At 37.5% G+C, this 27,004-nt stretch overlaps 1 protein-coding gene across 1 annotated transcript in view; it reads right to left on the minus strand.

Moving 5' to 3' along the window:
* Nucleotides 1-27,004, minus strand: part of Hs3st-A (Heparan sulfate 3-O sulfotransferase-A) — a 166,137-nt gene that overhangs the window by 11,717 nt on the left and 127,416 nt on the right. Inside the window, exons 6-7 of the mRNA XM_065221163.1 lie at nt 15,322-15,485; nt 947-1,140 (exon numbers count right to left, since the gene is read on the minus strand). Coding sequence (XP_065077235.1) covers nt 947-1,140; nt 15,322-15,485 — 358 coding nt within the window. The remainder of the gene's footprint in view (nt 1-946; nt 1,141-15,321; nt 15,486-27,004) is intronic.

The following is a 27,004-nucleotide window of genomic DNA, read 5'->3' on the forward strand; positions in this document are numbered from 1 at the left end:
ATGGAAAATTTCTCCCAACGCTTCTAAGGCTCTACTTATAATATTTCCAAATAAGCCTAGATCAAGCTTTTTGAAACGTAGTAGTAGTCACATAGTCACTGTGAACACTGACATTCGGGTATAGAAAACCTGTCTAAAATACGGAATTTCCAAAGCAGGAACAATATAAAAACACTCATATATATATCACAACAATTAAGGCGGGTAAGTTACTGTAGTAGCTGGAGAACCAAGGTTAAAATTAAATGTAGTTTAATTTAAATTTGTAACAAATAAAGAGTGAAAAACGCGTGTGTCATTTGGGAAGCAGTTTGTACCGAACAATGTGACGTGTGATTTTAGTGGTGCTTCTATTTTCGAAAATTAATGGAAAACTACAGTGCATGTGATTGTTATTTGTGGAAATTTTGGATTTTGATCCATTTTTTTTTATTTCGTTTAGAATAGCACTTACTGCAACTCGAACTTTTAATTGTTATTGATACTTTATGAGATAAATTTATTTAGATCGAGGATACGTGTCTACATTTTGGCCATTGACTCAAAATCGTTTTGTTAATGGTTTATTTGTTCATAAGCAACTGGTATAAAATCACACACATAATTCTTCACAAAGCGTTATCATTTAAGCTGTTACACTATATGGGATATTGGCTCAACTTATAAGAAATCTATGGTTAGGTTACTGTCTATCTGGGCGATTGTTGAAATTATATTAGAATATTAGGTGAGTTAAAATAAATATATATATGCTTTTTCGGTCGCAAATCCCTACTAATGTAATAAAATAGAAATACAGTGAACCATAAATGGATCATCATCGTTCCGGTATACCATGATAAATTAGAGTAAACAAAATCCGAATCATCCTGCCTTCTGCACAAGCGAGAAAAAAAAATGTGGACCCTCTTCACGCTGAATCACCAACAAATAAAAGGCTACTCACCTAAAAAATCCTCGATTCGCCGAAGCTGCGACACGGGATCCTCTATCAATTGGTCACCGTTGACAACGAGTAATTGCTCCCGTGGGAAGACCTCCAACCACCTGTGTACATGGACGTGATACTGTGATATCGCCAGCGGCCGATACGCTTCGTTAACGGTTCCATTTGGCAGAATCGCCAAATCTTCGAATGACCTGGGATTGCAATGACGTGGGAGAAAAAGGAAGACAAGAAAACAAGGTGCAAGGCATGAAAAGAAAATTTTCCTTCTTGTCATTTACGTTTTGGTTGGATTATGATTTTTTGTACTGAAAATTAAAATTAAATAACGTACAAATTGTGCCCCCGGGTACGATCGTTACGTTCTGCTTGAAATATTGAAGCTCGGACGCACCAACGCTTCTGCCCTAAATATAATCTGTTGAATTACCGTGAATATTGTATGAACGAGTGTTTTTCTTCAGAAGTGCCCACTATCAAAAGTCACACAACTGAGCTACGTCTGATGTAGCTACGTGTTCCGGACATCACAACAGTAATGTGTTCTTTCCATTCAAATTAATGGTCGTCGCCTGTACGTCACACAATCCGTCACGCATTGAAGCACCGATGATGAAGCCGTCAATTTATTCAATTCGATATGATTTATATAAAATTCATAGATATAGAGCATACGGTAGAGAGCTTGAAATGGAAACTCATATGTAACGACTTTTTTTTAAAATATTGGATTTTGTTTGTTTCTTCTGTTGGTTTAGTTCTAATTTAATAATTATTATATTTGTCTTTGAGGCTTTTATACAAACACAAAACAAAGATCCAATTATTAAAGTTATTTCTGTACAAATGTAGCGAACAATTAGTTTCAGTGGAGATGAAAATGGCTCTGTTTGGCTCGTTTCAAACTACAATATTCTGCCACGTAGGCTGAATCGCTATTTTCCCTGCATCTGACTTTTGAACATGTTTGACTAGAATGTAAACATTAGTTATTTCAGTTATCGTCACAAGTCTTAACACTGTTGATGAAAAAGTTTTTTTTTCCTTCATTTGTTTTCCGTCGATCTTGTTTTCCGTACTGAATACCAGGGAAGCAGCTCCCACACCTCGACCCTACCTATCGACCCCTCATAGACCGCAAAGAGCAAAGCTGGAGATCAAATTGAAATCAAAATTTGCTGTATGATGTAACTTATTTTGAAGACTCCAGTTGATCTCATTTTGGTTGACTTAACGGTTAACACGGCAAAAATGAGAGCCAAATGTTACACTGTTGCATCAAACGGAAAACTAATCTTGCTTCCAATTAAATCAATTTGATTACTGATTTTGCAATGGTTAGCATCCATCCCGAGCAAAGTCAGTTAACAAACTGAAAGAAAAACGATATCAAAGTTTGCAGTTCCTATCATAACGAAATCTCATTTTGATTTTATTTGTGCGACATAAGTCTGATTTCATATTGTGCTTTCATTATGCAGTCAAGACTTTTTAAATGAAAGCAACTTAACTTGAAGTTCTGCTGTTAACGTCATATTTAAAACTAAATTTAAGTTCATCTGTCGTTGAACTAAGTTTATTTATTTTATTTAACACATTTTATGGCATTCGTGACTTGCTGGGGGTGAAATTTGAGTTAAAGTCGTTCAGCGTGAGAAGCATGGAGAGCATGGAGTTAAACATTTTGAATGAGAAATTAGTAATTAAATTCCGTTTGATTCAACAGTGTAAAATTTTGCTCTCATTTTTGCTGTGAAGGCTCTGAACCATTTGGTGGATTATTTTAACTTTTGGTTTAAATTTGACAGATGGAAAGTTATCGATTAACCTTGCTATCCGAGCGTTATAACTTCTATCAGACAAGAAGTTAAATTTTGACAACCCTGGCTAAGTTCTCCTCGAAACTGGTCGATCGGCAGCACACGGACTTTCGAACATGGAAAATAACTTTCGAATTGTCACTTTTAACCACGAGTTAAATTTAACTTGGCAAATCGTTCACAGCCTAAGTCAACCAAAATGAGATCAACTGGAGTATTCAAAATAAGTTTCATCATAACCGCAAATTTTGGCGTAGAACTAAGGTAAACGCTCCTATAGTTGCGGTACGTTAGAAGCGTTAGGTTCCTATAGTTGTGTACGGAGTCTCCATACACAACTATAGGAACCTAACGCTTCTAACGTACCGCAACTATAGGAGCGTTTACCCTACGTCTTTAATTTCTATACTGGAAAAAAAAAATCAAAAATCAGACAAGTAACGAAAAATCCCAAAAACGGACGCAACGATAGAGCGCATCGAACAAACGAAACATTGCGCATGCTCACATGAGCGAGCTCAATGCTCGGTTGCTCGCTCACCATATCACCAATAGGGAGGAAAAAAGCAACGATAATAAAAAAGCTTGCCAAATCGTTTTCTTCGTCATTTGCTTTCGAGCAACGGACGTATATGCATCGGACATGACGTATGAGTGGAACAGCACGCATCGCACTAATACGAAGACGCTGGACAACGACGAAAGCACCCACATCGACCGGAGGAAAGGCTTTCCGTAATAGGAATCATGAATAGGCCGCCGTCATCCGGTCGGCATCGAGTTGCACTGGTGTGGCCACCCTTTGAAAAACAACCGGCCCTTTTCAGGGCCACCAATTCAAAAACGGAAAGAGTTAAGAACTAAATGAACAACATATTTGTTCCGTCCACTAGCTGTCCTACGTTAAGCTTCCATTCGTGTCCCTAGGCACGGCATACATAACAAGGCAGGCTACTACCGACAGTAAACATCTGGTTCGGATGTAAACAAATGACGTCATTGCTATCTTTCAACAGCGCGAACCGTAGCAACGCGAATTGTGTAGTGCGACACGGTGTACACTATAGATTTTATGCCGTGCAGTGCGAGTTTAATTTGTTGAAAATGGTGAAGTGTGCTGTAATTAACTGCAGTAATTACGAAGGGAATAAACTGTGTTCGATACAATTAAAGTATTTTTGGTTTCCGCGTGAGGAAAGTTTGAAAGTTTTGTGGTTGGAAGCCTGCGGTAGAAATTTAAATACGCAACAACATTTGAAAATCTGCTCGGAACATTTCTCCGAGCAAGATTACAGGCTGGTGGAATCCGGGGTATGTCTGGGTTTGGCCAATGAATTTGAATGACTTTCATCAGATCAAATCAAATATTAAAGCCAGAGAAGGCATCCTCGTGTTGCTCTCTAGAAAGAAAATCGTTAGCTCAGAATGCTTCTCGTTTTAATTTCTAACATCACGCATCATAAACACCAGCCGTACAGTATTTTAACTAAATGAAGAAAACACAAGCCACTATATTATCCACAATAAAAGCAATAAAATAAAGCAAATTGCATTGAAAACACTAACTTCGCTCATAGACTGCTTTCTCTCGCGCTTGTTTACGAGATGGATAGCAATGACGTCATCGCGCAAATGTCATTTTCCGGAATATCTCACCTCCTATAGTGTACACCGTGTCCCTAGGCACAAACCCTTCTACTTTTGATTTCAATTTGATCTCCAGCTTTGCTCGGGATGCTTCTCATGCTGAGTTCAAATCTCACCCGGAGTAGTCACGAATGAGCTGAAATGTGTTCAATAAAAAAAATTAAAGGGCCGTGTCCTAGACACGACCGCAGTATAACGTAGAACTACTATTATACTTTACCTAAATTTTTCAAGTATTTAAATGTTTCGGTTATGGTTCAAAACTCGCGATAATTCATGTTAGCCTAATCAAACCACTGTTAATATTACGCATGAGATAACGTATTTAAATTTAATGTAATGGTTGAGAATTGACAGAATTTTCCCTACATAACTACATTGGGTTGATCAATCTTGAGCTATTTTGCTCTGATCAATGTGCACTAAATTCGACATCGACATCGACTACAATAGGAACTGACACTGACTCTATTAATGAGCAGAGGCACGACAGCAGCGCTGTTTTATGTCAATCAGAACTATGTACAACCAAATGGTACTCGATTATGATGACTGGGGTAGGGCAAAATGTTTATTTTATGAAAACAGAGATAATATTATAATTTGTACATTTTTCAAATGTTTATTGAAGAAAATTAAAAAAATATATATATCAGCAGATTCTTAATGTAATCCCAAGCAACACAATTTGTCATAAACGGGTATACATATCTTATTTATGACAAGATCAGCGGTAAACATTTACGTCTAGTCACTTATATACAACTTATTTATACCGAAAAAAGCGCAAGAGGTGGGATTTATATATAACATATGCTTGACTTGCGCAAATTATTTATGACTATAATGCAACCTACTGTATTGGACATGTTGTAAATTAATTTTATCCTTCCTACGAATGGAATTTGTTTATCATCAATTTACACAACTTATTCTTCTGAGGAATTTTGTCGTGCGAATAAAGTGCCTTAACTGAGATTCCGTACTGCAAACATTTATGCGGTTTCAAATTTATGGTAAATCTATACATTCTACTTCTAAAAAACTCATTGGCTCTCAGAAAAAGCTTAATATAATAAATTGAATTGCATAAAAAATCCTGGATAAAATTCTCCAACATTGCAAAAAACAAAAACAAATAGAATATCAACTTTCTTTTTTAATTATCTTACTTTTCTCTGTTACAAAACGTACATGTGATGTTGAAAACACAAATTAAATGTTTTTTTCATTCTATACATTGTTTCATTGTTCAGCCATATTGTAGTGCAGTTTGTAGAATGCATTGAGAGATTTCATAATTGTTATCAAAACATGTTTATAACACGACAAACAAGAACATTACTTGTATCGTATATTGAAGTTATAATTAGGTATGGCAACTCTCAATTGCCTATTTATAACACTTTTATAACTGATTGTTTTTGATGAAAACTTGCTAGCCTTATATACAACATGTTTTCATATGTCATTTTTGGAAACATGAGTACAACTGAATTATAACTTATTAATAACATGTTATAAATAAGTTATATCTCAGATGTATTCATGTTTCTAATAATGACATATGAAAACATGTTGTATATAAGGCTAGCCAGTTTTCACCAAATACAATCAGTTATAAATGTGTTATAAACTGGTAATTGAGACATGCAATACCGAATTATAACTTTAAGATAACAAGTGCTTGTCAGAAAGGTTGAATACTTCACAAACAACAATGCAACGCGTCCAAAACAGGATGTTTTACAAGTAATTAATATATAACTTATTTACAACTGGATGTTTTTTATTTTTCATACAAGATGTTGCAAGTGTTACTCGGGAATATCCTATCGATTGGCGTATTTGGATTTCATTTTGATCTATAAATAGCAAAGTTACAAGCGTTCAAAACCTAACACTATTTCACCACACTTTTTTTTTTTTTTAATTTGCACCCCAGTATAGTCGACAAAGACGTAGTTCTACGTCAAAACTTAAACAATAATAGTTGAAGATGCTAATTTCAAATAACAGACTGTAGCGGTAATTTTTATACGATAGATGGAGTAGATGAAAGTATAGAGTTGATAGTTCCGTTAGAGTACGGTAGTGTGAAAATTGCATATAGATAGTAGAATAGCGAGCTAGGACAACTTTTAAGGAAGGTTCAAATTGGTTTTTTCATCTCTCTTTACCAAACTCCCCCTTTGGAGAGGGATGGTGAGGGGTGTCCCCCCCCCCCCCCGCCACCACTGGCAAAAAGAGATGAAAGCCGACCGCTCAAGTACCAAAGATGTGTTTGAAACAGTTCTAGCGATTTTTTACCGCACTTCAGTTGTTATTTGAAGGAAGGCATCCAGTCGTAGGTTTGGAAATTGCAACTATTTTTTACCCCTACCACGATATGTGCTTCTGTCATCGTCGACTTGACGATCTCGAGGGGATACGGGTGGGGTAGGTGCTGCTACTGTACCTTTCGACCAATGACAGTAATTGATGGTATGCTCCCATCCAGAGTTATGTACTTTGACTATATGTTTAGTATTACTTCTGCGTGATGTCAACGATTCACATAGTTGAAGATGCTAATTTCAAATAACAGACTAAAGTGGTAATTTTTATACGATAGATGGAGGAGATGAAAGTCTAGAGTTGATAGTTCCGTTAGAGAACGGCAGTGTGAAAATTGCATATAGATAGTAGAATAGCGAGCTAGGACAACTTTTTAAGGAAGGTACAAATCGGTTTTTTCATCTCTCTTTACCAAACTCCCCCTTTGGAGAGGGATGGTGAGGGGTGGCCCTTCCCCCGCCACCACTGGCAACTTCCTTAAAATGTTATCCTAACTCGCTGTTCTACTATCTATATGCAATTTTCACACTGGCCTACTCTAACGAAACTATCAACTCTATACTTTCATCTACTCCATCTATCGTATAAAAATTACCACTACAGTCTGTTATTTGAAATTAGCATCTTCAACTATGTAAATCGTTGACTTCACGCAGAAGTAATACTAAACATATAGTCAAAGTAAACAATGATCTTTAGTCAAATTTTCGACAAGATATTAACAGCAGAACTTGAAGTTATGCTGCTTTCATTAAAAAAAAAACTGACAGCACAATATGTAATCACACTTATTTTGCGACACTAAAAATCAAAATGAGTTTTCATTATGATAGGAACTGCCAACTTTAACATCGTTTTGCTTTCATTTTGTTAACCCATTTTGCATCACCGGTGATGATATTGTTGAAAAAGTTTTATAGAAGAACATACGTGTATGCCTTTCTGGAAAATATAACCATTTTTTTTTATTTTTAAGAAAAACTTTTAAAAAATATTCAAAACCCAAATGTGTCAAAATGTACTTGCATGATTTTTGAAAAAAAAACGAAATTAATGAAAAAGCTTATGAAAAATACAAACGTTTATTGAACATTTTAAAAGTTTGTATTTTTCATAACCTTTTTCATTAATTTTATTTTTTTTTTCAAAAATCATGCAAGTATATTTTGACACATTTGGGTTTTGAATATTTTTTTAAAGTTTTAACACCATGTTCACTTAAAAATTGTCAAAAACCATAGATCAAGAACTTTTGAACATTTTGTTTGTCTATTTTTTTTTAGTAAGCTGTTTGTGTATTGTTCTACATAAAATTATTTAAAATGTCTCAAACATTGTTTTTTGAGTAAAATTACATGAAAATAAAATTTAACAAAAAGATCAAACATGTTAACCAAAAGTTCTTGTTCACGATTTTTGTCAAATTTCATGTTTCCATAATTTCAAACATACCATTTTTTTATGAACATAAAAAAAGAGACAAAAAATCTGACAAGAATACATTCCTTGTAAATTTTCTTATGTATAGTAAAAGCTTTTTTTTGTATATTTTTCCCAGAAAAACATTATGTTTCTCTACAATTTTGTCTCAGACGTCACCTTTTGAAAAATTCCAAGGGTGCCATTTTAAAATTTTTACAAGATCCAACATGGCCGAGTTTTATCAAAAATGTGAAAGATTTCCCATAATAAACGATCATACAAACTTTTATGCAAATAGAAGATGGTCGGGTTTTTTTTCGATTCGTCATTTGGCATGGAATTTTTTTAATCAAATAAAGTAAAGTGGTAGACATCCTTATTCGACAACCTTTCTTTTCCAAGATAAGAGCTATTTTTCGAAAAGTTACATAATAAAATTAGACGAGGTATACAATCCCGTAGGTAAGTATATTCGTTATGAGTTATGTAACACAGTAGAGCCTTCTGGTGAGCAGGTTTTGAATACCCCCGTTAGAAAGGCCACAGTAAAATAAACAACTTTGATGACGAAGGGGACTTTCTAACAACCCAAGTAACATTTAACGTTTTATGAAGTACAAGGCATCTAGAAAACAACATTCATAAAACCCTGGTCAAGATAGCTTTGCCTTTATTACATCCATCAAAACCTCATTAATACTAGAATCTGTCTAGTTGGCCCACCCTGAAGAAGGTTCTAAAGAGTGTATTATCGAGACATTTCAAGAATGACTTGCTGGAAAAAGGGTCTATGACGAATACATTGAGAACCATTTTAAATCCTTATTAAAAGTACAAAAAAAGCCATTTGGCATCAATACTTGTGCCATTTGCCTTTGACGCTTGCTAAGCGCACTTAAAATAAAGCATCAATCAAGATTAAAAGGGAAACATAAATATCGTCCGATCTTGCGAAATTCATTGTTCTAAAATGAATCTGTCAAAAATCCTTATAAATTTCCTCATCATTAAAGTGAAAGAATAACTAAAATTATCGAAACTCATATTGCGGTCTATTTTTAGGTGACATATTAAATCTTATGTAAAATGTGCTTCGGAAGATCAAAAAAATAAGTCTACCTTCGGGAAACGTTGATTTGACTAATTATTTTTAATTTAAGAAACAAAATATAGTTATTTGTTATGTTAATCATTGCTCTCAACCGAGACAATTTGATAATTTTCGTGATCTCTATTACTGCTCATTGATGAATTGATGAGAATAAAGTTATTTTAAAGGAAAAACCTCTTAAAAACGAAGATTGTAAAAAATCAAATAGAACAATAACAATATGGCGATAGCATAAACATTAATTTTCCATGAGTTATTTGTGAAAAAGCTGTTTTGCTTTCATGAAATCGCATTTTTGTTGTCTGAATATTTAGTGACCTTAATTTCACATTACAATTTCAGGACAACATAGATATAACATTTCTAATTGAGCCCAATTTTTGAAGAAGGAGAAAGAGCTACAGACTATCTAGAATTCGATAATACTCAGTATATGCGCCATCGTCCGAAACATCCTGGGCCATCCAAAACTTTAAAAACATGTCTTCAATAACAATAAAAAAATACAATCAATACAATTGTACTTTTTTTAGCTTTGTCGTAGAGGGGCATCTTGTGATGAGATCGTGATGAGATCTTTTGATGTTTCCTGGTTGCTGAATTATCCTGTGCTATAAGAACGTATTCCTCATTCCTGTTCTGGCAACTTCATCAATTCAATCTTCCGTTGTCTCTTTATACTCTAGTTCAATACTTACTTCAACACTGCACTCGTAGAACAGTCGTGGGTCCTGTTTTAGGGCATCGCTTGCTTTCTTTTCACAGATTTCCTTGGCCTCCACAATCATCGCGTCTATTTTCAGTGCTTCCCCCTCAAGCACCTCTTACTCTTCCTCCATTACCTTATTGCTGCTGTCCAATGGTGCATCTCCTGCCACCAAGCCAACATACTGCAACCGTACTTCATTTTGCTTTTGTTTTGCCTTTTCCAGTTGCTTCCGGACCTTCCGATTACTGCACGAATTCATTCTGTGTTTCTCCATCTTGCACAAGAGACACATGTTTTTGATTCTGTCGTAGAAAATGTTCCCTTTCCGATACAGGAAATGAATCACCTCACACACCTGCATGCATGTCGAACCCCAGCTCAGCAGGAAATTTCTTCCCGATAATACGCTTGACCTTTCCGTACCTCCCCAGCACAAACGGAAGATAACGATCCAGGACCTCTTGTGGTACACTTACACGTATTGGGCGTTTCCCTTAGCAGGCAACATGCGTATATCGTATATCAGCTTAATTTCAGCAATGCGTACCGTCGCACAGTGGGAAAAAATGACGAAACCGTGACTAAACTGAATATCTCGGCTGCCTAAAACCGTTTCATGTTCAACATGTTATACATATTCTTAGGAAAAACTTTGCTGATTCGATTGGTGGTAGTCTCATTGACCGGAGATTTTTGACTTCCGAGATCAACCCGAATTCCCGGTAAAGTAGGAAATGCCACTATCTATCGACATAGTTTTACATCTTCATTTACGTATATTACTGGAAATTGTATATATGGTGTAACGACACCATATACGCCCTCAGGGACCTTCTACTGGCCCAAAGAAGTATCCAGAACAAACGATAAAGTAGCCATATTATAAAAATGGTCTAAGTATCTAACTTACGGTTTTCTTCTGTGTCGTTCAGAATCATGAGATCAAAGCGTATTTAACATGGAATAGATGGTTTGGAATATAATGGCCATATCCTGGTTCTCCGGATAATCCAGATTGACCGATAAAGTGACCAGATTATAAAAATTGTCCTAGAACTTTGTATTTTTTTGTTTGTTATTCAGAATCACGAGATCAAAGTGGATTTAATAAGAATTTTATATTTTGGTGTAAAGTGGCCATATCCTGGTTTTCCGAATAATCCCGACTGACTGATAAAGTCGCCACATTATAAAAATTGTCCTTTGGTTTGTTTTCCGTCGATCTTGTTTTCCGTACTGAGCACCAATGCTACCGACGCCAGGAAGACAGCTCCCATACTTGGATCCTACCTATCGACCCATCAACTCACGAACCGGGGACCAACAACTTTACTTCCCATCCGAAGGAAGGCGTGATCAGAGATGTTATGCCTCAGAACATCCCGGCGGCGCCGACTTGGATTGAACCCAGGCCTGCTGCGGTGAGAGGTAATCACGCTTACCACTACACCACCGATACCGCTGAGAATTTAATATTTAATATGGAAATTATATTTTGGGGTAAAGTGGCCAAATCCTAGTTTACCGGATGATTTGCATTGACCGATAAAGCTGCCACATTATAAAAATTGTTCTTTCATATCGATGCTGAACAAATACAACTACAGTACCAAACAAAATAATAACACCTTGTGATTTAGTTTCTCTTCAAAAAAGTTTTATGAGCTGTAATGTTTCAGGACGGGCTTCAACATTTCTGAAATTTTGATTGCTGGTACATCAACTATTCAACATGTTAACTGAAACCGTTTGGCAGCCGAAATATTCAATTTAGTCCGAACAAAACTGAGCTCAGCTGGCATGGGTCCAATAGGGGAAATCCATCTAGCTTAGATGTCCCGACGGCCGAATAAAATTCCTGCTATATCAAGTGGTAGATTTTGGCATCTTTTAAGAAGGTTACTAGTGCTGCCGAGGTCAGAGTATCATTCTCCAGCAGATCCCTGATGCTGGAGATAGCCAGAGCGACTCCCGAAGATTTTGGCACTCCGGGCAGTTGCACAGGATGTGTTCGATGGTGTAGGGTACCCCGCAGATGATGCAGCTTCTGCGAAACGGCAGGCCACCAGGTTATAGTAGAGTTTGGTGGTCCTGTTCGCTCCATGCTTCAGTTGACCCTCTGACTTTGCGGATGAAGGTAGTCCTTTTGTGGAACCACTCGGCCTCCCATGTCGCGCGAATGGTCCGCATGATCCACCGCTTGACGTCCTGTAGGGGTACCTTGTCGGTGAGTCTGGGATCCGATGGTTCGGCTCCGGCAAGGTGATCAGCAGACTCGTTACCTGGCACCCGCAGTGTTCGGGAATCCATGTGTACACGGTGTTCAGTGGGGCGTACTAGATAATCGCCTGGATCCATGAGTGTTTTGGTGCTTCCGAGGTGATCGCTTGAACGACGCTGTGTGAGTCGGTTAAGATAAGTATCGGTTTGTTGGCTGGCGTCGTAGCGGCACGGAACATTGAGGCCGAGAAAACCGAGCACTGTGGAGGAAGACAGCTGCTTTCAGCAGTACCGTCTCCAAAAATCCCGATACCTACTCCGTTTATCGATCGGGAGCCGTCGGTGTACTGATGTACGCGGTCGGCATAGTTTAACCCAAGTAACTCGGCGACCCCGGCGTAGTGGTTAACATCCATACCTCTCACGCCGAAGTCACGAGTTCAAATCTCTCCCCCGGACAAGTCACGAATGACCCAAGAGTGTTAAAGTGACTATAAAGAAATTATGGAGACACTTTACCTCTATTTTCTGTACTTCGCCATAACATTGTTGTGGATAATCTTCACATGACATATCATACACCATCCGGCTTATCAACTCCTGAGAGGTGCTTGTGAATGTTTTTACAAGTTTCAACATCAATTGTAGGTCTTTTTTTTTTATTGAAAGGTGTACTTTTTATTGAACTCGTTTAACTATAAACTTTTCCGTTTAATTTTGGAAAGTGCTACATGATCAAACAAATTTCAGTCCCAGTAACAAGTTGTTTGTTAACATTAAATCGATTCTTTTATCTATTTCATTTGATTCAATAAGCTTTAAAGTGTCCACAGTAGCCTGTTCAGAACAAAGAAACAAGCCACGACGATACTACATTAATTCTTCAATTTTTATCTTATTGAAGACTGCCTTCTTCTCCGCAATCCGTTACGTTGCTTCCATTTCAACAGGATTCACATCCAGTACCTTCTCAAACCTGGCAATTTCGCCAATGGTGGACTTTTCAATTCCATTTAGAAAGTCAAATCCAATCGTGATATTAACCTCCACCAGTTTAATTTTTAGTTTCTTCAAACGGTGACAACAACATGCACCGACCTAGACACAGTGCACAAAGTTAGCGTGTTTAGTATTATATCTTGTCATTGTGATAAAACCAAATTAAATGTTTGTTCAGTAAAAAAATAAGCGATTCGACAGAAATTTAAATTATTTGAACCCAGATCAAAGCAAAAACAAGCAGTCACCCAGGATGGAGAACTTTCACGTTAGCTTTGGCATCACTGTAGGTGCCAATTACCTCGCTTGCTTTATTTTAGCTGATATTTGAGCAAAATAAATCGGGAATTGTTTTTTCCCTGAAAATAAAATGACTTGCAAATATCTATGATTAAAATTAAGCGACTATTAATTTTCAATTGATAGCTGTGGACTAGCGTGCCAATGGAAACGATCATCATGAATTTCACATACGGTCTCTAAACCAGACCTTACGCAAAATTGGGGTCAATCGGACATGATTTTGGGGGCCAGCTAAATTTAAAAAATGTTGAAAGCCGTTTGTTGTGAAAAAGCTGTTACCATATCATGGGCAGACTGTGATACACAATTTATGGATAATTGTAGGCTTCGCTTTATCTTAATCGTCAAATATTTAAGTGCGGGAAAAAATAGCCCTTAGCTGACGTCTGAGACTAGAGTTCCACTTGAGATTTGATAAAACAAAACTATAAAGAAGTACATCAAGTGGCGCCGGTGGTGTAGTGGTAAGCGTGATTACCTCTCACCCCAGCACGCCTGGGTTCAATCCCAGTCGGCGCTGCCAGGATGTTCTGAGACATAACATATCTGATGACGCCTTCCTTCGAAAGGGAAGTAAAGCCGTTGGTCCCCGGTTCTCGAGTTGATGGGTCTATAGGTGATAGGGTCCAGGTGTGGGAGCTGCCTCCCTGGCATCCGTAGCATTGGTGCTCAGCACGGAAAACAAGATCAACGGAAAACAAGTCAAGGAAAAACATTTTCACGGAACCGTAAAATTACCCAAAATTAAGTTCTTTTCACTCATCTCCCATGTTCCGTTCAATAAGCTAATTTTCAGTAAATCGCTTTTAGTAGTTTGCATTTGGCTACGGCAAAAATAATTACTTACTCGTATGTATTTTCTACCCAAAATTAAGTTCAATTGACTCAAATTTGAGAATATCTCATATACCTACTAGTAGCTTATTGAACGATAGTCATGAGAAAGTCGAATCTCTCGTTCCGTTTTTGACAACGGCAAAAAGTGAGAGTGGGATGCAAAACTCAAAATTACCCAAAATTAAGTAAAAAGAACTTAATTTTAGGGTAATTTTTTTTCTCTGTGTTCAAAGAAGTCATCGTCATGATGTCATTAGTTTATGCAATGGCAGAAAATGGAACGATTCTGTTTATTGACCTCTCTGAAGATCATTTCCAGCGTACCATGGTTGATGTTTCCTTCTCTGCCTCTGAGGGCGACCAAATTGTGGGATTGTTATATTGTCGTTTGATGACGCCGACGACAAGCCATCGATTCTAAACGTGCGGTAATAAAATGATTGTTCGAGACGGAAGCTATAAACCACGAACAGGTCACATGAAAACTCACCAGCGGCGATACACCATCATCCTTTGGCTCTTCAATAAAAGGGAACGTAGGTATTATGCACCGAATAAAGCTTATTAAGGATCTATTTTGGGCTTGATACCTAAGACGATGACGGTCAAATGATTTGGATCAATGAGGTTTCTCACATTTATGCCAAAACGAAGAGTCAATCCAATTGGAATAATTTTATCACACGAGAAGTACATTATCGTTGACGGATGTAGTGAAACAAATTTCGTATATGTGTACAACTATCACTACACTCGACTTAACTGAAACATCAAGAAAATTTTCCAAAATACATTTTTGGAACTAATTAGCGATATGTCGCCTCACTTGCACATTTTACCACACTTGTCGAATGATTAATTACGATCCTGTATCAGCTGAAAATTCCATCAAATAAACTATTCGACCGATGCGAAAACAATCCCCTCTGTGTAATGCGCTTTAATCCAATGCTAATAATCCATCACTCACCTGGATAATGGCGATGTGGAAGATAAACTTTGTTGCTGTGGCAATGTGGCCGTCGCTGCGTGACTTCGAAGCTGTGTGTAATCCGATATCGCCCTCGTCACCGGTTCTCGCACAATCAACAACAGCTTTATAGTGGCATTCATCGCACGGACGCGTTCTGGAACCTGGAAAGGACAATGCACATGCGGCATTTTGTAATGGATGTCAATACAACAGTTTTGATCGATACGTTATGAAATCAGATTAAAAAGGTACATGGTCGAGTACAATCGGGTTGTTTGCTTAACGTCATAAGTTTTTGTGATTTTCTAGAGTATAGATCCAAATACCGTTAGTTAAATTTGAACAGGAAGCAGAATTCATAACCATCGCTATTTCACTATCAGTTACAATGAAAGTCCCCGGAGGCAATAATTCCCAAATGCAGTAATATATTTATTATATTCGGTGTATACTACAGTCAAGGTGAAAAATGTCATTCAACTACCAATCCAAAGATAGGATGAACTGAATTCTAGCCATCCGCCAGCAACTATTTATGACCATAAAGTATCCATTTATCGTTGTATACGCCAGAAAATCAACAAATATTTCACCATCCGTTGAAATCGATTGTATATGTAATGTAAAACAATAACCCCTGCTTGTGCTGTTTATTCGTTGTGTTCCATAAATCTGTTTAAACCGTTCTCTGTAAACAAACATATTTACAACAGAAAATATGAATACAAAAGCTCGTTCCCCGCTTTATGCTCGAACAAACAGGATAACGATAGCATTACTGCTGAATAGAAACACTGTCAATGCTTTTTTCGCTGCAGGCATTGAGGCACCATGAGCCAGTGGAAAACATAAAATACAAGTGAAAATAAGAAGAACCCTGGTCACAATCCTATGGCAACATTTGAAATGCAATCACAACTATTAATAATTCAAGCAGTGAAATCCCTGCTCTACAATGGGCAACCATTCCAAGACCCAGGCTCCCTAATGCTAGCCGAACATGAAAGTAAAACTTCATTTGCCTTTTAGCTGTCATCAAAATAGGGTCCAAACCAAAAAGTCTGAGTTTGTTTGATGAGGCGTTTTGTTTTTTTGTAAAGGGTGACCCGTGCCTAAACTAATCAACAATTCAATTAATATTGACTTCAAAACGAACGTTCGGATTGAATTACGTTGGATAGATTGTTAAAAATAACGATGACAATGGATTCCCAGAATGATACTTGTCGCTTATTCACAACGTAAAATGCCGCAACGCCTGAAGAATGTGGGGTATTGAACTGTCAGAAGTATGAAAATTAATTTTCTCCGCCATTTCAAGCGAAGACGCAGCAAATAGACTCTGTCATGATGGGTTTCAAGCTAAATTAAAAACTTTTCAATCGGTTCGGCTCAGAAGAGACATATTTGAATGTTCAACGACTGAAACATGATGGCGTTGAAAAGCACTTCACAGTTCAAAAAAGTAGTGAGTGAAAATTTCTGTTTAATATGATGCACATAAATCAAGTGTCATATATCATGTATCTTTACATTAAAGATTGTGTTAAGTTATGAGTAATTTCATGGAAGTTTTCAAATGTTTGCCTGAAAAGAAATACAAGTTCACACGCATAGATATTAACGTCACCAGTAATATTTATATTTTTTTCTGAGTTGTTTGACAAAATACAATTACTCAAGTGAGGTTCTGTATGAATCCAGAAGCTCAGTTTATTTTATGAAAGTGACCCTTGTGGTCTTTTCGGTAGTGCTTTGACAGCAGATTGTTTTGAATTTAATATAATAAATTCTCGATTCTTGTTTACTGTAAATCAGACTCTATTTCCTCGAGATTCTAGAAGTAAATTGTTTGAAATATTGTTACAGATAATTTGTTATGCCCGTTTTATAACTTGAATAGTCCTTATTTGACGTTTCTGCTAGAATTGACGGAAGTAAGCGCTTATGCCGAAGTAATTCGCTACCCTACACGCTAAGATCAGATAACCCAAATGTAGGTTTACTTTACCCAAATCAGGCGTAAACTGCACAAACTCAGATATGGGTAAATTTTTTAACCCAAATATGGGTAAATTTAAGTCAAATTTGCATAAAAAATAAATCATTTATGGATCATAAGAACCTATATTTGGGTTAAAAAAATTTACCCATATGTGAGTTTGTGCAATTTACAGCCAATCTCGGTAATCTCTTTGTACCGTCTAGGTAAACTGATCTTAGCGTGTACAGCTCAGTTCACCTAAATTTGTATGGACCTATACCAAAATTGAACGTAGATTAGATTTGAAAAAAAACATGATTGATTCCACAAATCTCTTAGCTCAGGATTTTGAAACAAATGACTTCTAAATTTTTAAAATCCAATTGCAAAAATGAAAATCATCCTTCATTTAATTATTTATTTATTTATTTATTTATTTATTTGGAGGGAAAACCCCACACTAGTGGGCGCAAGACCTCATCATTTCAATACCAACAGATAACATGGAATCCTACAGATACATTTGCTAAGTCCTAAACACATAAAAAGATATTAATGATAACATAATTAACTTAAGTTAAATACAGAAAACAGAAACCGTCAGGAAGTTAAAAGTACATTATGAAACAGATTCTTAAGTCTAACAAGGGAGATATTAAAATTAAAGTAGTTATAACATTTGTTGAAAATATTGCAAATGCTAGTTAACGGCTCATTAGCGCCGTAGTTTGTGCGAGAATCCGAGATGTTGAAAAAATAATAGGAACGTACATTTACGCGTCTGATATTGACATTCAACTGCTGCAAAAGTGAACCGCAATTAATGTCCGATAGTAGGAGATCAACGATAAAAGTAGCCTTAGAGACTCCTCGGCGAACACTAAGTAATTGTAGGGACATCAAATTACAGCGACTTTCATAACTAGGGACATTGAAAGGATCACTCCAGGGTAGCCAACGAAGGGCGAAACGTACAAATCTTTGCTGAATGGCCTCAATACGATTAACCCCTGTGCTGTAAAAAGGAGCCCATACTACGGAACAGTACTCTAATGTGAAGCAGACTAGCGAAAAATATAGTGTTTTGACGTAGGACTACGTCTTTGATTTCTATATGGGGGTACACTTTGTGAAAACCGAAAATGGAACATGTAACAAATTAAGAAAGATTTTGAACGTTAATAACTCAGCTGCCCCTGGTCCAATTTCAATAATTTTATCGCCAATCGATCAGAAATATGGCTACGCATCGATAACAACGATTGAATGTTGATTTTCAACAAGAAACTATTGAAAAACTGGTAAATGTCCAGCATTGTCCAAAAGCGTCGAATTAACTAACAAATCCACCAATTACCTACATGCATATGCTGCTTCCCCAGCACAGTCGTCGGAGGGTAGTAAGTAGACGAAACAAGTCGATCCTCGGGCGCGTGCGAATAGGGAGGATGGAATTGCGTACTCATTTGGCAACAAAACGGCTCTTTTCAGGGCCACCAAGCTTATTACAGTAAAGAGTAGCAATAGAATTCATCTGCCTGTTTGTCCACATTCAAAACCAACGATCACACAAAATGCTCATGTAATCAAACTGGAAGCAGGCGTACAAATTATTTTGATCAACCTTGATCAACTTTGAATCGCCACGGCCGGATATTTTCGATGGAAGAAGCAACAATCTAGCATCTAATTCGACGAAGACGGCAGGAAACATTTGTGAAGCCGAGTTATTTACGAAAGAGAGTGTCGATGAAGAGAATCGATCAATGTAGATAGTACCTATTGAAAAGTGACGCGAGATATGTTTTCCGTACTGAGCTCCAATGCTACCGACGCCAGAGAGGCAGCTCCCACACCTGGACCCTACCGATCGACCCATCAACTCAACCGGGGACCAACGGCTTTACTTCCCGAAGGAAGGCGTGATCAGAGATGTTATGCCTTAGAACATGCCGGTGGCGCCGACTGAGATTGGACCCAGGCGTGCTGGGGTGAGAGGTAATCACGCTAACCACCGGCACCGATATCTTTCAAGGTGATATCACGGCGAATGAGATCTACCCAAATTTGATTTTAGTTATCTCAGGATTAAGAAATAAAGTGCAGGAACTCAGCGATGAGCAAATTTGCCTCATGTTTTCTAGGTTTTTCCAGGATTTTCCAGGGAAAAATTCCCGAATTTGAGAAAAGTAAAGATTGGATTCACTCAGTCTATTGGTACTACTCCAAGACTGAATAAAATTTTCGTCAATTTCCTCATTTTCTGGCAGATTTTTTACACACTTAGAAATAACTAATTTTACACGTGACGGAATCCGTCGTTGACATAAAAGATGAGACGGAAACAAACATGTCATGTAATATTAAGTGCTCCGAGACTGAAATGTTCGTTGCTCGACAAAATCTACGTTTTATTGAGCTATATTTCGCGTCTGTTATGACTCAAATTTATGTCAAAATTGACGCTCGTATATGTCACTCTCAGAGCACCTAAATTTACATGATTTTTTCTAAGTGTGTAGGTTTTCCACAGGAAACCATGAGACAAATTTACTCATCGCTGAGTTCCTGCACTTTTGGCGATTATGAGTGAACTAAACTCAAATTTGGGTCGTTCTCATTCGCCGTGTACGCAAAAGGAAAAGAGCCAGTGTCGCTACTTGATATCAAACTACTCATAATAGGAGGAGTCTTTGTAGCTTTTATACCACTTGGTTGAACATCATTCTGCTTTAACCTGAAAAGATATAAAAGAGCGCTGCTGTATGGCATTAGCTCATTTTCGCTTCGAACGGCGTGGTGAACAGTAATAGCAGTAGTAGAAAGGTGGTGGCTAGTCCACTCCTTCACACCTAACTAGCAACAATTGACTGGTCGTGGCAAAGGAGGAAAAGGTCTGGTAAAGGAGGCGCCAAGCGTCATCGCAAAGTTCTTCGAGATAACCGCCATCGGTCGTCTGGCTCGCCGTGGTGGTGTCAAACGTATCTCCGGTCTGATCTACAAGGTGTGCTGAAGGTGTTCCTGGAAAATGAGGTCCGTGATGCTGTCACCTACACTAAACACGGCAAGCGTAAGTGGCCATGGATGTCCTCTTCAATAAAACGGCCCTTTTCAGGGCCATCAAGCTTACATCAGTAAAGAGTTGGAATAGAATTTATCTATGCTTGTTTGTCCAAATTCAGAACCACAAGCCCCCAACGACCACACAAAATGCTCTCCAGAGTTGTAATCTTGTAACCAAACTTGGAAGCAGAGGTGCAAGTGATTTTGATTGATTCTCTTAATCAACTTTCTCTTTGGAAAAAATTACTACAAATTTGGTACGCCTACAATTCAAAAAACGGAAAGAGTTGAGATAATAGATAATTGATCAATTAAAAGAACTAAATGCTCTTTACATTTATTCGGGCCACTAGCGGTCCTACGTCAAGCTTCCGTTCGTGCCCCTAGGCACAGATCCTTCTACTTTTTAAACAGTAAATGTCCCTAAAGTCTTTGGCGAAACGAAAAATGAAACCAAGTTGAGAAGATGACTTAGCGGAAAGATAAACCACATGGTCCTTGAAGGTGAGTTGTAAATCAAGTAGAACGCCTAAGTCTTTAATGGTAGATTCACGGCTTAATATTTGCTCCTGTAGACTGTAAGCATAACAGATAGGTGATTTTTTCGTGGAAAACGTTATAATAGCACATTTAGAAGCATTTAATACCATCCTGTTCTTGTCCACCTGCTGCTGAAGAAACAATGCATCACTTCGATCTTTGATGACAAAGTATAGTTTGAAATCGTCAGCATAAGACAGCTTCAGGCAACGGATCGAAAAGTGAACATCATTCAGATACAATAAAAATATGAACGGTCCCAGATGACTGCCTTGAGGTACACCAGAAGAAACAGCGAACTGTTGAGAAAAATGATCTCCAATCTTCACTGACATATGTCGACCGGTGAGATATGAGCGAAGCCAATCAAAAAGGAAACCGTGAAAACCAAGTCGCTCTAGTTTGGCCACTGCAATCTCGTGATTGATTTTATCAAAAGCAGCAGAAAGATCGGTGTAGATAGCATCCACTTGATGACCTCTTTCCATCTTGCGTATGATTGATGATGTGTATTGAACGAGATTTGTAGCGGTCGACCTATTCGACATAAATCCGTGTTGTTCAGTCGCGATGTAACTAGAGCATGTGTGTTTTAAATAATCTAGCACCAATAGTTCAAAAAGTTTTGGGACTGCACATAAAGCAGCGATACCACGGTAGTTGGACACCGACTGCTTATTGACTTTTTTGAAGACAGGGAAAACAAAAGAATCCTTGCAGCAGTCGGGAAAGATCCCAGAATCTAAAGAGAGGTTGAAGATGGATGCTAAAGGTGCGGCCAGCACTCCAATACAGTTCTTAATAATCGCGGAAGGGATTCCGTCAGGGCCAGTGCTGAAAGAATTTTTCAAACGTAGGCCTGTTCTACGAACATCATTAGTCGAGATAGGCGAATGCGGCCTAACAGCAGAAAGTACGGAAACATCACTTGACACTTGACTATTGAGTGGAGCCGCATGCAGGGCAAGACCCTAGCTAAGATGGTGGCTACTTACATACATACATACAACATATAAAATTTGTCAATTTTGCTTTCAGAAGGTCACAACTAGCGATTTTATGATCGCTGATTGCTCGCTCATCGCGTAGCTCATCGTTATAGCTAATCACTATTGTGACCCTCTGAAAGCTAAATTGACAGGTTTTATGTGGCATACACCCACTTTACCTTCTCTTCTTGGATCTTGTGAATAAGAATTATCATTAATATATCTTATAACTACAAAAATCGGAAAAATAGCATTTTAGCTGTAATGAACATTTGCAAGATTGTTTGTATGTCATTAATCCTCAATGATCAGATTTGGATGCAAGCTTATCATGAGATCGATTGAGCAAAAAGTAAATCTATAACAACTGAATTAACGTTTAAACTTTGAGTTTCACAGCCAAGGTATATTTGTACGAAAGATTCATTTCACATTTGGATTGAACTTCAGAATAATTTATGAATAATTGATTACCAAGATGACGTTCTTGCTCCATAAACTGCACACCAAGTAATATTGGTGTGTTTGGCACGAAGAATAGGCTACTAAGACATAAGTAACAGATGCAAGTCCAGTCCATTAATCAAATCGGAAAGCTATCGGTTTTGAAATCAATAAATAAATAATTACGTTGAAGTATAATAATAAAGTGGTATTTGGCAAAGTTGTTGAAAATGTCACATAAGATCAAATAGCAAATTTTTCATTAAATATGACTAAGGGCTAGAACGTTGAGAACGAAAATTTTACTTTTTCTATAGTAATTCCCATGTAAACTTCAAAGAACAGTATGAGTTCGCATCCAAATAAACTCAAATTTTAGGAGAATGATCAGGACTTGATTTAGAACCGATTAAACTTTGTGGAGCAAATTAAATATTTTGTACCATCCTAGTAAACAACACTTTCCACATACTTCAATAGCCTGTGCCAATAGCCAATACTGTGCAAAAAATCATGACCATAACAGGACTTTGCCTAAAACCGAAGACATCATATCAAGAAGACTGGCAACTTTGCCAGAATCCAAGTGACAGATACAATAGCGCTGCGCTTGAGTGAAGGTGGGAGCAACGCATAGAAAAAAGAGCAAATACACAAACCTTTCTCCTGAGGACATAATCTTTGCTGTCAAATTCGTTCGAAGCATTTACCTTTGAGCGGTAGCGGTATGACGTGAATGTACCTATCTCATAGCGTTCGTATGAGAAAATGCAAGAGTTGCCAGTCTTCTTGATTTGTTGTCTTCGCTAAAGCACTTTCTTGAAAAAAAAATAGTATTTGGCTCATTTCCAGCATCAGATCTAAATACAATACATATTTTTTTTTTTTTCAAATGAAGATACCATCTCTAGGCAGAGTTGTACTCAGGATCTTTGTTTAGGTGGCGAACTTTCAATTTTACACCCCTCTTCCTGGCTCTTTCACTTTAACGATGCCCTTATCACATTCCACAAATCTGGGTTTAGATATGGCAAATGAGTTGATTTCAACTCACCCCGATATGGTGGTCGGCGTTCAATTTAATTAAGCAAGTTCGATAATGACCAAATTTGTTGGTCGTTCATTTCGCAGTTCTAGTGAATTGAATCATCTAAACCCGGCTTAAGAGTAGTCTTAAAGACATGGATTTATGAAAACACATTCTCGCTCTTTTTACTCTGACGTAAAAAGCAGGAGCTACTCAGCCCAGGGATGCTAGGTTCATTTAGAAAAAAAAAAATCTTGAACGATTTCGATGAGATCGAGATGCCTTAACATGCTCTCACCGCTACTTTTAAAATATTCTGCCGGTGGAAGGGTGCATTTAAAAAAAAATGGTTTGTTTATTTACTAGGCTGTTTGACACTTTGCGGAGCCAAAAATCCATAATTTTGTAATTAAAATTTAAACAGCAGTAAAGGCCCAAGCGCAATGACAGCGGAAGCGGAACGGCAGCGGCAGCGGAAAAGCCCGATCTGAGTAAGCCTACTTGTCGGATTGAAAACTAGTTAGAATCAAATCGACTTCGGTTAGGCATCTCGATGTCATTTATGACAAGTGTCAAACTTTCCGTTTCCGTTCCGCTTCCGCCCACATTGCGCTTGGGCCTTAAATCTAGGTTAGTATTGGGTACCAATTACTCGTGGCGGGCTCGAGGTTTTTTAGTAACAATTTCGATTGGAAGGAGCTAGGTAGGAAACAGGTTTCTGAAGCCTTCTTCAGATACTACTCTCGGACCAAATCTGGGCAGAGGCAAGTAGCACAGAAACAGGTGGATAATTAGACTGGGACACAATGGCTGGAAAATGTGTGGAAAGGAGGCGATCAGGGTCACATCAAACTCTAATATCAGACAAACAAAGGAATTCGTAGATCGCCTGCATGTAGGGAAGATCACGGGTTCCCAATACATCTCTTACTTCACGGAAGGGTTGTCTACCTCGGGCCACTAGGGTCTCAAATAGTCGTGCTCTGGAGATAACCGGTTCTGCAGAAGGTGTTAATGTTCAATATTTTAGATTTATAAAACAGAGTTTATAGAAGTCAAGAGCAATCCATAAAAGTTAAGAGAACATCATTTTTTTTAGGAGAACTTCGTAGCAGCTCGGAGAACTTCTTGAAAGTAAAAGGAACGTTATGGAATTTCAAGGAACTTTATAGATCATTAAGAATCATCGTAGAACTTCCAACAACTTTGTAGACATTCATTGTACTGTGTAGAAGGTTAGAAAACTTTCTAGAAATGCATAAAATTTTATAGAAATTCAGCTAGCGTTGGAAAAGCTCAGCAAAAATTGCTCAATGAACTTTTTTTGTTTCCTTGATTTATTTTCCGTCGATCTTGTTTACCGTACAGAGTACCAATGCTGCCGACGCTAGAGAGGCAGCTCCCACACTTGGACCCTACCAATCAACCTTTCAACTCGTGTACCGGGGACCAACGGCTTCATTTCTCTTCCGAGGGAAGACGTGATCAGAGATTTTACGCCTCAGTGAATTTCATAGAACTTCAGACAACTTCAGAAAATGTTATAGAACTTCATCAAGTTTTGTATAGGTTCAAAGAATTTTGTTGAACTTCTCCAAACATTATGTATAAACCAAGAAGTTTCGTGAAAATTCAGGAAACTTCAGAGAACTTCCTAGGAAATCAACAACATTTTAAAAATTGCAACGAACTTTGCAGGAGTGTAGCAAACTTCATAGGAATTCAGAGAACTTTGTGGAAGTCAAGCGAATTACGTAGCAATTCAAACGAGATGAACTAGCTAAGTTTAAGGAACTTTGTAGGAGCTTCGCAAAAATTGTAGAAGTTCAGTTTCTTCTTAGAAGTTCAGGAAACATCGCAGAAGCTCAGGGAGTATTGTAGAAATTCAGCTTACTTCTTAGAACTTCAGGGATTGATTTAGAAATTTTGGGAACTTATCTACGCTCAGATTTTTAGGAGAATTCATAGAAAATGTTCTATCCTGACGTTTAGAGAAGGTCATTCTGAGATCATGGTCGAATTGAAAGAACTTCGATGATGTGCATGTTCACAAGAAGCTCTCTTGAGCTTCATGAACTCATACAGATTTTCTATACGTTGTTCAAGACTTTCATTGAGCCTGAGAAACTTCAAGATCTTAGTTCCAGAATAGTTTGGAGAGCAATAAATAATGATACCATCCCATGATTGTGTAGGCTCTATTAAGAAAGAAACATTATGGAACTTAGAAGAAGTTGAGAAAATTTTCAAGAAATAAAGATTGGCGAACTTTGTAGATGTTTAGAGCAAGCCATTCAAGAATTTTTTGGTGGCAAATTCCACCTTCGCCATATGCTGAACACGATGCTATCTCTTGGTTTATCTAATGCAAAGTTGAAGAATTTTATGTAATTATGAAAATAAATTATTTATAAAACTTGCAGCCAAACATTTCATATAAGTCAACGTCATATAATTAACGACAACTATGAAATACCATAATGCTGTTTAGAGCTACTGCATGAAACAATCGATGATTTAGTTCCTACCCAACAAAGAATTATTGCTGCATACCAGATAAAAACAGGTAAACATTCGCTGTATAAACCATTTTTTCCTGTATAAGATTATCTGCAGCTAATATTGATAGTTGGGTAGTTTCTTGCTTCTATACTAATCAACAGCGATGGTCTCACGAAAAAAATCGAATTTTCAGTGGATCGAATACATAATTAACTACCATGAATTGTGAGAATTCCTCGCTGGTTTCCAAGTGGGTGCAATTTCCAACCCATTATCACTCACTGACTTTGATCAGCAAAAATGAACAGTCTCTCTTCCGACTAGTCATTGCTGAAAATTATTAACGCAACAGAACATAAAATAAAAGCAAACGCAAGCGCCATCCCCTCCACCAGCGCACTATGGGTAATCTCCATACACGGAGGTGGCCAAACAAACTTTTATTCGTATTCTGTATTAGTTTACAAGTTTTATATTAGAATGTGCCTACATTAATCATTAAGTTAAGATCTTCATGTTCTATAGTCTCGGTGTTGTTTGGTACGCACGTTCCCGAAAATTCAACACATCTTTCGAGCTTATTAAAGTTTCATGATAAAATGAGCATCATATAATGGTAACCATAAGATATTCAATGCCTTCCAAACTATTCTGGAGCTAAGATCTTGAAGTTCCACAGGCTGAATATAGTCTTAAAAACTGTCCAAAAAATCTGTATGAGTTCATGAAACATAAGAGAGCTTCTTTTCAACATGTACATCTCCGAATAGTATCAATAAGATATTGAATGCTTTCTAAACCGTTATGGAGTTCATATAGTGAAGTTCTACATACTCAATGAAGCCTTGAACAATGTCTTGACATTTTGTGAGTCCTTGAAATTCAAGAGAGCCTTTTGACAACATGCACATCATCTAATGGTGTCAATGAGATATTTAATGCTTTTCGAACCATTTTGGATTAAGATTATGAAGTACTACAAACTCAATGAAGTCTTGAACAATGTCCTGAAAATATGTATGAGTTCGTGAATTCGAGAGCTTTTTGACAACATATACATCATCAACATAACATCAACTGATCTGGAGATCTTGAAGTTCTACAGATCCAATGAACTCTCAATGTCTTGAA

Source organism: Ochlerotatus camptorhynchus, unplaced genomic scaffold, assembly GCF_037179485.1.
Source record: "Ochlerotatus camptorhynchus isolate MF236.1 unplaced genomic scaffold, CSIRO-AGI_Acam_v1.1 ptg000139l, whole genome shotgun sequence".
Taxonomy (NCBI): Eukaryota; Metazoa; Arthropoda; class Insecta; order Diptera; family Culicidae; genus Ochlerotatus; species Ochlerotatus camptorhynchus.